A 12,120-nucleotide genomic window follows, 5' to 3' on the forward strand; every position below is an offset into this window, starting at 1 on the left:
CTTCTCAAGGCTTGAGACAGGCTTTCCAGAGGCAGTGTTGTGAGCCATTCTTCTTCTCCCTATAAGCTGCATCTGTACCAAAGTATTAAGTAGATACTGGTGATAAGTCACCTTTTAGAGGAGCAGGCGTGGAGAATGCTGGGGAAAAACCCGCATAAGAACAAACAAACCACAGAGCTTTTGAAAATCAGTGTTTATTGTTACAAATCAAGGTAAACCAAACTTCTTGCTCAGAGCTGCCTCCACAGGGAAGTAAGGGAAACATTCCTCCCCTGCTTTTACCATGAGAGCTTCTGTGGCAATTCATTTGGAAAGTGCCTTCCTCCCCTTTACAGCAACACAGGGCATCCCTTTAATGCACCATGCTGAAGAGTGGCTTTAGGAGATGCTGTAGGAGACGGTATCAGTCTGTCCGGGCAATGAAAGTGCACCCTCACCATCTTCCAGTTTGTATAGCCCTTGCTGGTTTGTTATTGAGCTCCCTAGTAGGGCATTGTCTGCCCCATTGTCTTCCAGCTCTTGGAGACAAAAAGGTCCCGGCTCTTGGCAATAGTCACCAAGAGACGTCCCACATAGCAACCATTAATCTGGCCTATCCCATCATTCTTGCCCATTGAAAGCAGGAATGTTAGTGACCCTGGAAAGGAGATGCAGAGGAGTAAGTGCCAGTTAAAGTTAAGCAGTTTCCAAGCTAAGTATCAAACCCTACTACCTGTAGGTGTTGCGCTTCTCCCACCTCTCCCTCCCAACTTCTGAGCACAGTATGGCAAGCAAAAAAGCCAAAATTCTACAGATGCAGACCCAAGGAGAACTGCTTGCAACACTAGCCTTTCTACCATCTGCTCTACCACTTTCATTAATGAGATTGGTTTGTTCTTCCCCTCTTTTAGGGAAGGGTCAGCTTTTGGAAAACTGAAGACTAATTCTGATCTTCTAACTGAAGGAAGTCAGAGGAATTCATGTTGTTTTAGAGCTGTGCAACAGAAGGATTTGGCTGTCTGTGTTTGTGGCATAGAGTAACCCTCTCCTCTCAAGACCGAGTCCAAGAGATGCAAAAATACAAAGTTTAAAGTAGGCTGGGCAGCCATTCAAAAACTAAATGACTGTCCAGTTATCCTCCATCCATATGCAACAGCTTTCAAGGTTGAAGTTTAGTAAATATTTATGTCAGTTGCTAACTAATGAGATCCACCACCTGACTAGATTTTTCAGTTCGTGTTTGTGGTATAGTTTAAGGGGAAGAAGGGAGGAGAGAGTCAAGTCATTTCCTTGTTCCTAGGATTTAATTGGATTGTACGCAATTTAAAGAAAAGGAAACAAGTTTGACGAATAGAAGACACCCACCGGTAGATTTATCAGCAAGATGTTAGTGAAGAAAGGACATGTTGAGTACATAGACTGACACAGGTAATTAACTTCTACAGTGTCTTTGACAGAACTAAGATTACATCTAGGCTATATCGGTCAATAGTCAACCCCAATTGCAGGTCCCTTCATTTCCAGTTAGTGTCCCATGCAAGTTTCAATGTGTACGTGCTAAGCAGAGCTGTCCTCTGCAGAAGAGGAGCCCAACAGTTAAGGTAAGCTCTTACTGCCTGGCCTTACCTGGCTGGTAGGTTTTAAGAGACTTGTGTGTCAGGCTGTTGATGATATTTGTCACCACAATGTTGGCATGGAGCCCAGCATGGTAGGCCATCTTTGGTTCCTTCAGATCTGCACAGTCCCCAATGGCATAGATGTTCTCATAGCCTTCCAGTTGGAGGTGCTGGTTAACTTTCAAAGCACCGTTACTTGCCAGTTTATCCGCTGTTTTGCCAAACAGTAAATTTTCATAAGGATTTTTGAGTTGATTGCTAAGAGCCCAAAATACTGTTGACTGACATGTTTGACAAGTCAGTATTTTTCCCCCTCTTTTCTACATGTCAGAGAAGAGATGTTTTCTGCTTCTCTGTAGTTAATTGTTGCACATTCTCAGGCAATCAGTTGTCCTGAAACATCAAAGTCATTAAGAGCTAATGTACACAGCCTGAGAAAAAACTGTATAATGGTCATACTGCTTCGTAGTTGTAGTGCTACAGCTGAAATTGGGCTATAAGAGGACTCAAACTGAAGATGCCCTGTGACAATGATGGGGTCAGCACACTCAGCATTCTTGCTGTGCTATTTTTGCTCAGAACTCAGCAAACGTGTATCGAGGATGAAATCCTAGCCTTGGTGAAGGTAGGAGTTACCATCAGCTTCTGGGTTGAATCTGCCTCATGCTGAACTAGGACACTAGGGTTCCTTGGAAATAGTAGCAGAGGGAGCTGGAGAAGATTGTGGACCACGTGACATATGGTCTGCTCTGTAAGTTTCGAAAGATCACATTTCACAGTCAAGTATTTAATATCATGTTAGAGCATTTGCTGTATCATGGAATCACCATGCAGGATGTATAAGTTTGATTCCTAATGACACAGTAATCAAGTACAAGACATTAAAGAACTGTGTTGCTTCTCCCCTCACAGTGTTTTTTCACTTACCAAATGCACTGGCATACGCTGAAGAGTTAATCTTTATCCCTGTGCACAGGATCACCATGTCAGCAATAACCTCTGTGCCCTTTTCTGTCATTACTACCATATTCTTCTGGAACTGGTTTGGAGTGAAGTTCTCAAGGTTGCTGACCCTTTCACCTGTTGTAACAGAGAGCTCAGGGTCACAAACCTTCACTAGGCTGCCCTTTCCAGCTAGCCCAGTTGTAGCTAGAGAAACAGGAACTCAGGGCAACTGTGCTTAGTCAGAAGTCAGAAAGGGGTGCTTTGGCTAAGGAAAGAGCCGTTTGTAGAGCTTCGGAGTCTAACTCTTCAGAGGCAATTGTTAAGTACGTACTTAACAGGAGGCGCACTCCTTTCCTGAGGAGAATCTCTTTCACCTCCTGACGGACACTATGTAGCAGCTCCACTTCAGCTAGTGCAATTTTTGAGTGAATGAGGGTGACCTGTTGAGGACAAAACAGCAAAGTGGGGGGACACAGCAATGGGAGAGAATTCCCCACATGCAGGGCAGGAAGAGCAATAGCTAGCTTCCTTCCATCCCACTTAAGGCCTAAGGGGAGAGAGCTAATGAAAGGCCTCTGGGGCCAATCATTGCTGGTGGCAGGTTCTAGGAAGCTCTCAGAAGAGGAAGTCAGGTGAAGGCTGCCACTGTGGAAGCTCCTGATCTTCAGTGACCTGAGATACTTCCAGCAGGACCATCACAAAAGAACAGTCTCAGAAACATGGATGAAGTCAACTGCAACTAATATGCTACTACCTCTTTGGCTGGGTACTCTGTTTTGATCTCTGCAGCCATCTCGACTCCAGCAGAACCACCTCCCACAACCAGGATGCGCTGAGATTTTTCAATCTTGAAATAAACAAACTGATGTTACAAGAGAACTGTCAAATGCAGGAAGTCAGATACCGTCAGCCACTCAGTGAACAGACGTTTCTGCTATACAGCATTGGCTTAACAGCAGTAAGCCACCTAGTTTGTTAAGTGGAAACAAAGATGAGAACCAAGGCACTCTTCTTTTATATATCATAACATTGTTGAGCACTTCAGGTTTCCCCTTGTGCAGACATCTGATCGTCCACTGGGGCATGCAGAATGCTAGATGAGATAGCACATGATCCCTGTTCTGGCCTGGCCTCTTGTTCTCAAACACAGGTGGCTCCAGATATCCATAGTGGTATCTAGAACATGGAGGCTGAATTAAGGGAGGAAAGAAAAGGAAAGAAGTTGACTCCTCACCTCCTTGACCATGTCCTCATAGGTCTGGATGGCACTTTCCATGTCAATGACTTTGTTGAACTTCCCAGGGAATGGCCCATCACTGCCTGTTGCAAGAATGAGATGGGAGTAGTGAAGTTCCTGAGGAGGGCAGAGGGTAGAAGAGGATGTTAGACCTCTTAAAGAGAGCCTAAAACACAGTTGTTTCCTCCTGCATGCTATTCACTTATCTTCTCCAGCCCCCACTGACCCTCCTTTAATTAGGAAACCATTTGCCACTGTTAGAAAGTGACTTTAGGAAGAGACCTGATTCAGGTGAAGCCATGTAACTGCCTTTCTCAGGGTTTGAGAGAAGCAGTCCTCTTTGGATGAGCTGAGTGTTTTGAAAAGGCTACTGTAAGCTTACAGGAAACAACTCGAATTCCCCAGGGACAAGAAGAGCTCATGTTTAAGGGACATCAGTCTCTTTTCTAGGTCTAACAGCCTGAAAAGCTGTGAGCTGTGATATTTATGTCCACCACTGAAGTTACCATCACAGTGGCTCCAGTGGTCAGCTGGAATACAGAGTTTAGAGTCTGGAGGGAGACACGTACACACAGCCTGACTGCTCTCCTTCACCCTCTTCTGAAGACTCTTGAGATGCTGGCTGAGAAGTTTCCAGAGCTGCTGCCCATGCTTTTTGCTGAGTTAGATAAGGATCTTTGAGCTCTAAGGTTACATGTTGAGCTCCAACCCCAGCCACAAAAGTAAAAGACCTGAGTGCTAGATGGGGTGCAATATTTACTGCACACTCATTCTAGTGCAGCTCTAGCCACTTAACTTGGATAGAGTGGATGCTGGTATTCAGTGCATACAGGCAAAGAGTCTCTCTGCCTGAGCTCTTCAGGATGACTAAATGCTATAATATTTCCAGAAATTGGTTTTAGAAGGGACAGTTGGGGGCCTGCTTCTCCCACGTTTCTGGGGCAGCCCTCTACAGAAGTAGGTCATTGGTTTCATTTCTCTCTACCTCCTGGAGCTGCAGGGCAAGTGTTAAGCAAGAGCATTTAGATACCTGCCCACAGATGGTAGAAGCCTAGGGGAAAACAATCAGTGTCTTTCGAAAGAGCTTGGCTTGTGACTTGTTTGGGGCCAAATGTTTCAGCCAACCTGAGGTTTAGATCAGAACAGGAACCCTGATGTGTGTGTGAACTCTGAGTCCAGTGGGTATTTGATAGATCAGGGTTAGTGTGCTCATCTGAACTGCGCTTTAGGAGATTTTCAGGTTGTTTGCCACAATAGAACAGCATTCCCAGAGCTCATCCAACTCAAAGTGCAAAGTCCAGTTTGTGCCTTTCCCAGGATAGGATTCAATCCAAAACACACACGCTGTTGCGTTGCAGATGAAAGTTACACTGTTACTCCCATTCAGTAGGCGTTAAACTAGACCAACTTCTGTTAGAGCTGCCTCAGGCAAGACAGAGGCATATTTTGTGTGTCCAAATGCCCTGTGATCCTGCTCATCTTGCTGTGTTTCCCCAGAGGGACTCCAAGCACAGACAGCAGTTTGAAACCTTAATTTCAAGTCACTTCTCCAACCAGACATCCCCTGTTAAAGCCAAAATAGTCTAGATTTGGAGTACAGCATTCACATAGCCAATACATAGCTGAAGAACCCCCCCGAGGAGAGATTCACAACATGTTCTGTTTAAGACTGGCTTTCAGCATTAGCAAGTGATCCAGTAAATACAGTCAAGTTATTCATTACAAGTTACTACATCAGCTGTCACACCAGCACACCCACCTCACCGTCACTTAGCAAGACTTGTTGCTTCCCAGGGTCTATTCCAACAACTTTGCCTTGTCGAAAGCTGTCCCCAAAGGTGACAGAGAAGGAGATGAAAGTCTTCTTGGCAAATCCTGTAATAAGAGGAGACACCAGGGAGAAGATCTCCCTATGTAAAAGTTAGGAAGCCTCTATTCCTTTCTCTCCTCAAGTGATCCTTGCTCACATGAAGAACATTGAATGCAACTAGGACTACAGGCTGGGCCTCTCTCCTGATAACGTGTTATTACTGCCCAGCAATAAGCTTCAGGATCATTTCCTTCAGATTTGACAACACAAAATCAGCCCCTCGGAGGTCAGGTGACATTTCTTAATAGATTATTTAATGTAAATCTAGTTTGTCTTGCTCCCTGTATAGAATCTCTTTTACTGATTTGCCAGTTACAGCTTCACTGTGGTCCGGGGCTTTTCAGATAGGATGACAGAGGCCTTTCTTCATGGTATTTAGTTCTTGGACCAAACTTTTGCAATAATTTTGATGCTTGTTCCCAGCCTTGAGTGCTGGAGTTTTCCCCTAAATCCCCAGGTACTGGAGTACCCAAAACTCTTAAGTGTAATGCCAGCATGAACCCTGCGGTGCAGACAAGCTCATTGACAGAATGCTATAACCTGTGGCCTCGCAGTTACACTGCTCAGCATCTCAAGTACCAGATGGAGAGAATCGTGCCACTCAACTGCCCCTTCCAGCTACTGTTTGTTTTAACTTAGTCACCTTCTATCCCTTGAGGAAAAAAGGCTCTGAATAGTTAGCACTCTCAGTTTTCCTGTGGGCAATGGGTTGTTTGCAGTGTAATCCTACAGAAACAAAGCCAGCCTGATCACAAGGAGGTGGCCTACCCTTTTGCCTCAGGGAAGGGCGCTTATCTGCCTCCATGCCCTTCCACACTGTTTGCATGAAGGCAAGGACTTCCACGTCATCCTGCAGCAAGCTCCTTCAGAGAGCTGAAGGCTCTCAGAAGCCAACAGAGGCCTCTGGGTTTGCTGAGCTATGGTATTAGCTTAACACAGATGGTCTGTGGGTCCTCCCAGAACTAGGTATTTCTTTTCCAGACAGAAAATGTCAAATCTTCCACCATAACTGGGGCAGGGAGGGCACTTTTTTTTAGCCTGTTCCTCATTCTTCCCTGAGCACTGGTGAGTGGCTGCAGTCAAGGCTGGATTATGGTTAGACAGATCTCTGGTAGGGTATAAGAGATTGCTGACCTACGAGGAACCAGGCAGGGGGAAAGCTTGTGGTGATGTGGCTGTTAAGACCTTACCGCTCTCCACTGAGGCCCGGAGGGCACCGACGTTGTGATGGAAAGCATCTCTCATATCCACCAGCACAAAGGGGATTGCCCAGGACTTCAGCTGGCTGGCAGCTGCGATGCCTCCAAAGCCGCCTCCAACAATCACGACGCGCACAGAGTCGTCCACAGACAGCTTGGAGCCCATCGTGGGCAGCACAGCTTGTTTTGGAGGAAGAGAAGAACTAGAGGGGGAGAGAGGAAGAAGCAGTTCAATGAGTGCCCCTTTCTGAGTACAAGGTGCTTCATCGTCGCTTGAGATGGACAAGATTACCGACACTTAACTCTGGCAGCAGCCTGGCTTCAGGGCAGCTCAGGAAAAGAGACGGGCCACTGCCACAACAGCCCGCTTCATGCTCCAGCTTGCCTTCTGGTTGTAGTGCCAGCTCTCCTGCAGCGACCTCGCTTCACAGCGCAGAGCAGTTGCAACACCCCACCGGGCAGGGCAGGGCAGGCCTCTACGAGGAGGGAGGAAGGGGAAGCCTGCAGCCCTGCCGTGCTCGCCGCCAGCCTGCCGGGGATGGCGACACGGCCTCCGGGTCCGCRAGCAAAGCGCCCGCAAAACCGCTCGCGTCAGGCCTCCGAATGCGGCGACCGCCTCGGCTGCGCGAGGGGGCGGCAGCCCTCCGCCCGCCCCGGGGAAGGGACAACAGCACCCCGGCCGCCCCAAYGGGAGAGGAAGAGCAGGAGGGAGGGAGGGATGGAGGGAGGGAGGGAAACCCCCCGGGAGCCGCGGCGCRGCGCTCCCGTCCCCGTCCCGTCCCGTCCCGTCGCACTTACCGGCGGCAGCAGCGGTGCCCGCAGCCCGGCCCGGCCACCTTTATCCGCCCCGCTGACTCAGCGCGGCACCCAGCGCGGGAGGCGGGCCGGGCCGAGCCGAGCCGCACCGCGCCGCCCCCGGCCAGCCCCGCCGGCCGCTCCCGCACGGCCCCGGCCAAACCTTCCTTTTGCTACGCCAGGCCGCGGGCCCGCCAGCCCTAACGGGCTGGTAGCGGCGGGAGGCGGCACGCACCGGGAAAYACCGCCAAGCTGCTTCAGCGATAGGTCTCGGAGAGGAGAACGCAAACTCTGCCAACGCTGTCTTCCTGCTAAGGCGAATCAGTCACACAGACGCGGAGCAATCCCAGCCCCGTGACTGGGTGCAGTTGCCTGTCTGACCCACTGACAGAGGCAGGGCGTCCGCCGGGGCCGGGGCTGGGGCCGATGCTGAGCGCAGGGCTTTGGGGATGTCAGCTCTCTGCGGGGCCTCTTGGATGCCCCGTCACAGGGCAGAAGGGGTGACGGGTGCRCATCCCCCCCTCTGCAGCAGCAGGTCCGGGGCTGGTTTTGTTACTGTTCGTATATCCATCTCCTGCTCTCCCTTTCCGCCTCTCCCTGTGCCGTGTTGTTGGCATGTTTGCAGAGCTGCCAGCTGGTACACTGTTATTTCGGTAATGCTCCAGGTGGGATTTCTTAGGTGTGAGCCCAGCCTGGGAACCTTTAGCTCTTTCAGGTGAGGAAAGGCAGCCAGGCAAGAAGGAGCACAGAGCCGTGCTTCCTGCCAGGGCATGGGGAAGGCAGCAYGGTCTGGCCAAGCGAGCACCAGAGTCTGAAGTACTGCAGATTTCCCCTTTTACCTTTCTTGAGGCCCCCTGCATACTTCCCCAGGTAGAAGGGTGACTGTAACGATCGTTGCCCTGGCGGGGTGAGCCGGTCTGCTTCATTGGCTCTGTCTGATTTAGCTGGAGCCCTGTTCAGCAGCTGGTATCTCAGGATGCTGGGGGACCAGAAGGCGGCATGGATCTGTTTGCCTTGGCACTGCTCCATCCTGCTAACACAGCGAAAGCACTGTCAGTATCCACCCTGGCTGATCCAGCGCTGGCTGAGGTTTTGCTCGTCAGCGGTGCCTGGTGCCACATAGATCTCTCTGCAGGGCTGCAGAGAGGCCTTGCGGCAGCTCTTTCCCTCCGTGGTTTTCCTAGGTTTGGTACTTTCCTAGAGCCTCTCAGGAAGAGCCATGWAGGCCAGACCTTGACTCCTAATGGGGAAAATGAAGTCAAAAACAGTGAAGTTTTTCAGGTCCTTGCTATGCCATAAAGAAGGTTTCTTTACAGAACAGCCTGACACCCATGACTGAAAGAGATTCAATCCCMTGAGGCCGCTCCTATGAGAGCCCTAGTTGCCTGTACAAACCAAGGGCTGTGTTTTCAAACCAGCTGGCAAACACTGCCCAGCTGAGCCTGCCCACTTGGCGAGTGCAGTAGCTGCAGCCTGGCAGGAGCAGGCTGCTGACGCTGCGCGAGTGCTGCGAGTGAGGCCGCCGCTCTGCAATGCAAAGCCCTCTCTGGCTACGGCAGCACCAAGGCCACAGACTCTGCTAATGCGGAGRTTGGGCGGTCAGTTTTGCCAGCCCTGAGCATTAAAAGGTGATGAGCTCATCTTTAAAAAAAGAAAAAGTCAGGAGAGGGGTTTATTTTGTTTCTGAAATTTCATGACCTTTGGGCTCTCTTTATCCACCTTGGCTAGTCTTTTGGCAGGTATGAATGTTGTTTAAATGGATATTGATTCAATGTCCCCTTTTTTTTGGCAGTCGGTGGCTGGGTGGCGGAAGGGTGCCCTGCTCCTGCCCTGGCTGGGGGAAGGCCGATGAATTTACATTTTAGCTGCCCTTGGAGGCTGTGCTGCAGGGAAGCTGTGTCAGAGAGGAACGTGAAGCAGGGACTCCCCACCCTGCGCTGTTTTTAGCTGGAGGATCTTGTCAAGAAACCCACGAATGGGCCGAAAYGGGAGGCTGGAGGAATAAAGCGATCAGTGGATGGATCAGCTTTTCACTGGGGCTGGATTCCTTCCCCATAGTTCAGTCTTTCATAGCTCCACCTTTCTTTTTGCTGTAGCCCACTCCCTTCACCAAGAGAAATGGTTCCACTGGAGAAAGAAATGAAACCATATCTGCTCMGAGTGGCAGCAAGAGAAGGAGCTCAGAGAGGGCTGTGGGAGAGGGACCAAGGTAAGATGAGCCCAGCATCACCATGGCACAGATACTGGGGTGTAAAGAAGAGTAGGGAAAGGCAAATCTTTATGAGGCTTGGAAGGTGGCTATGGCTCCTGGAGAAGGAGAGGAGAAAGCAGAAAAGGAGGTTTAGAGTAAAAAGGACATCCAGATCATGTGTTTTCACAGCACAGAAATTACCCCTAAGACATTCGGCTCTTGTGGCATTCCAGATAAATATAGCTGGCTGGCCATGTGGATAAATATAGCTCCTGTACACACTGCAGTGCTGTGAGCTGACAAAGCTGTCCCCACACTCTCTCTTGTGTGTTGATTTTGAAGGCCACTTTCCACTCCTCTTTCCACCTTTAGCAAATGCTGGCTCAGTGCTGAAGCCCACTCCCAGCAGAGTCAGGAGCAAAGCAAAGCTCCCCTGARCCTCAAAGGTGTGAGATGTTCGAAGCTGGAGGTGGGAAGGAATTTGCATCTTTTTTGGGAAAGAGGTGCACTGCTGTAATGGGGCTTGGACTCAGGGTTGCAACCCCCCGAAGACTTTGACAGTCGCACAAGGAGAGCTGAGAGGGAGTCACCGTTGCAAGGCCCCTCTGTGGATATCAGCTCCGCTTGCAGAGAAATCCTCTTCRTGGCCCTTTGCCTGGAGATCAGTCGGTCATTGCTGGCACGGGAGATGAGCAAAGCTCTCTACTCTCCTTGAGAGCAGCCACCTTGCAGGGGAGAAGCGAGAGGTTTATCCCACAGCGTGTTCAGCCTGTGGCCAGCGTGGTCCAGYGAAGCAGTCAGATGTGGTGTGCCTGAAGCTGAGCTTTCTCCCTTGGGTGTTGTAATCTGGCTTTTGGCTCCAGGTAACTTCCAGGACTGAGAGGYAGAAAATAATAACTTGTGCCAAAAGTCAGGAGTGAAGTAGCACCTTGAGGGCATATTGTTAGGATGCTGTCACGGTTCCCTGTGGTCTGGACAGGAGTCTGTGCCACTGCTCTGTGCTGTCTGAAAAATAGCTGTGACTCCTAGCAAACGTGTAGCCTTGAACGTGGGCTTCTCTCCGCCAGAGGGTGCAGCTGGCTCAGCCGTGGGGCCACCACAGCGCGGGGACCTGGATGTGGTGGGTGTCTGAATCCGGTGTGTGGCGCCGCACACCCACCCCTCCGTCCTGGGAAGGGCACCGGGGAGCCAGAGGGAGCGCGGGGAAGGGCGGCAAAGGGGCTGAAAGCATGGGGGCTCTTCTGCACCACGCACTGGGGCTTTTCAGCCTGGCAAAGGAATGAGCGAGGAGGGATGTAACAGCAGACTGTAAAGCCAGGAGCGGAGAAGGATTGTTGGTAGGAAAGCACAAGGCCTTGGTGAAATAAGCCAGTGGCAGCTTTGTACTTTTTGTTACATAGGACTTGACTGGAGGACGCTAAAACCTTAAACAGGGCAAAATCATTCCGATTAATCCAGGGAAGATAAATCCTCTAGAGCTGCTAAACACAGAGACACCGACTCTGGCCAGGAAGTCCTGGAGCCACGAATGGCTGGAGGCTGGGACGTATCCCAGGGGAGATACGGCTCTGAGTCTCATCTTTGTACTCTCTCCTGGTACCTGCACTGGTCACCAAACTGTAAAGAGACTCCTGAATGGCCTTGGGATGGCCAGATTTTGGGAAGGAAGTTCAGTGCAGCAGTTGGAACTGTATCCATTGTAAAGGGATGAACTCAGCAATCTCTCACACTTGATTTAAGCTCTTCCCTCAAATTGCATGGACAGTTCTTTTTCCCACCCTGTGTTTATGAACCCATCCCCTTACTAGCAGGGTTGTTCTTACCTGCACAACTCCCCCTTGCATTTCATCTCGCTGAGCACAGCTGGAGCAAACCCAAAGGCGCAAGWCTAGAAGATGAAGAGGCTGAGGATGTAGTTGCCTCTTCCCCTGTGCTACTCATTTCCCACTTCCTCCTGTACCTACGTGGCCAGCTCTTGCTTTTACAGTGGCAGTTCTTCCCCCATAATGTCAGGAATTGCATGCATTTTACAGCAGATACCCACTACCGGGAAAAATTGAGCACTGCAATGTCCCTATTTTTCCTAATCATGTATTTTTTCCCACCGCAGGGATGTTTCCACCAGACCTCTCACAAAGAAAAAGATACTGTCCCTTCCCTAACTTGGCCAGTCATAAGGCAAATGTCTTCAAACTGCCTCCAAGGCAAAGGCAAAGCATCTCCATGCACTGCCAGGGGCAGGTTTGGTTTTCATTTGCGTGCACGCAAATTGAGGCAAAGTCACTAGG

At 50.0% G+C, this 12,120-nt stretch overlaps 1 protein-coding gene across 3 annotated transcripts; it reads right to left on the reverse strand.

Moving 5' to 3' along the window:
• Positions 1–178: 178 nt before the first annotated feature.
• Positions 179–7,726, reverse strand: AIFM2 (apoptosis inducing factor, mitochondria associated 2). Of its 3 annotated transcripts, none has more exons than XM_026071072.1 (10): positions 7,645–7,726; positions 7,143–7,322; positions 6,838–7,049; positions 5,537–5,652; positions 3,775–3,894; positions 3,295–3,387; positions 2,872–2,980; positions 2,523–2,675; positions 1,606–1,806; positions 179–637 (listed from the first exon to the last, which is right to left on the reverse strand). In XM_026071072.1, the coding sequence occupies exons 3-10, from the start codon at positions 7,010–7,012 to the stop codon at positions 483–485; spliced, it is 1,122 nt and encodes a 373-aa protein (XP_025926857.1). In that variant the 5' UTR covers positions 7,013–7,049; positions 7,143–7,322; positions 7,645–7,726; the 3' UTR covers positions 179–482. The 3 variants fall into 3 exon arrangements, with proteins under 3 accessions (XP_025926857.1, XP_025926858.1, XP_025926856.1); XM_026071073.1 differs by having other exon boundaries at positions 7,139–7,322; XM_026071071.1 differs by lacking the exon at positions 7,143–7,322 and having other exon boundaries at positions 7,645–7,702.
• Between the last annotated feature and the right edge of the window lie 4,394 nt (positions 7,727–12,120).

This window comes from Apteryx rowi, unplaced genomic scaffold (assembly GCF_003343035.1).
Source record: "Apteryx rowi isolate R43461 unplaced genomic scaffold, aptRow1 scaffold_320, whole genome shotgun sequence".
In the NCBI taxonomy this organism is placed as follows: Eukaryota; Metazoa; Chordata; class Aves; order Apterygiformes; family Apterygidae; genus Apteryx; species Apteryx rowi.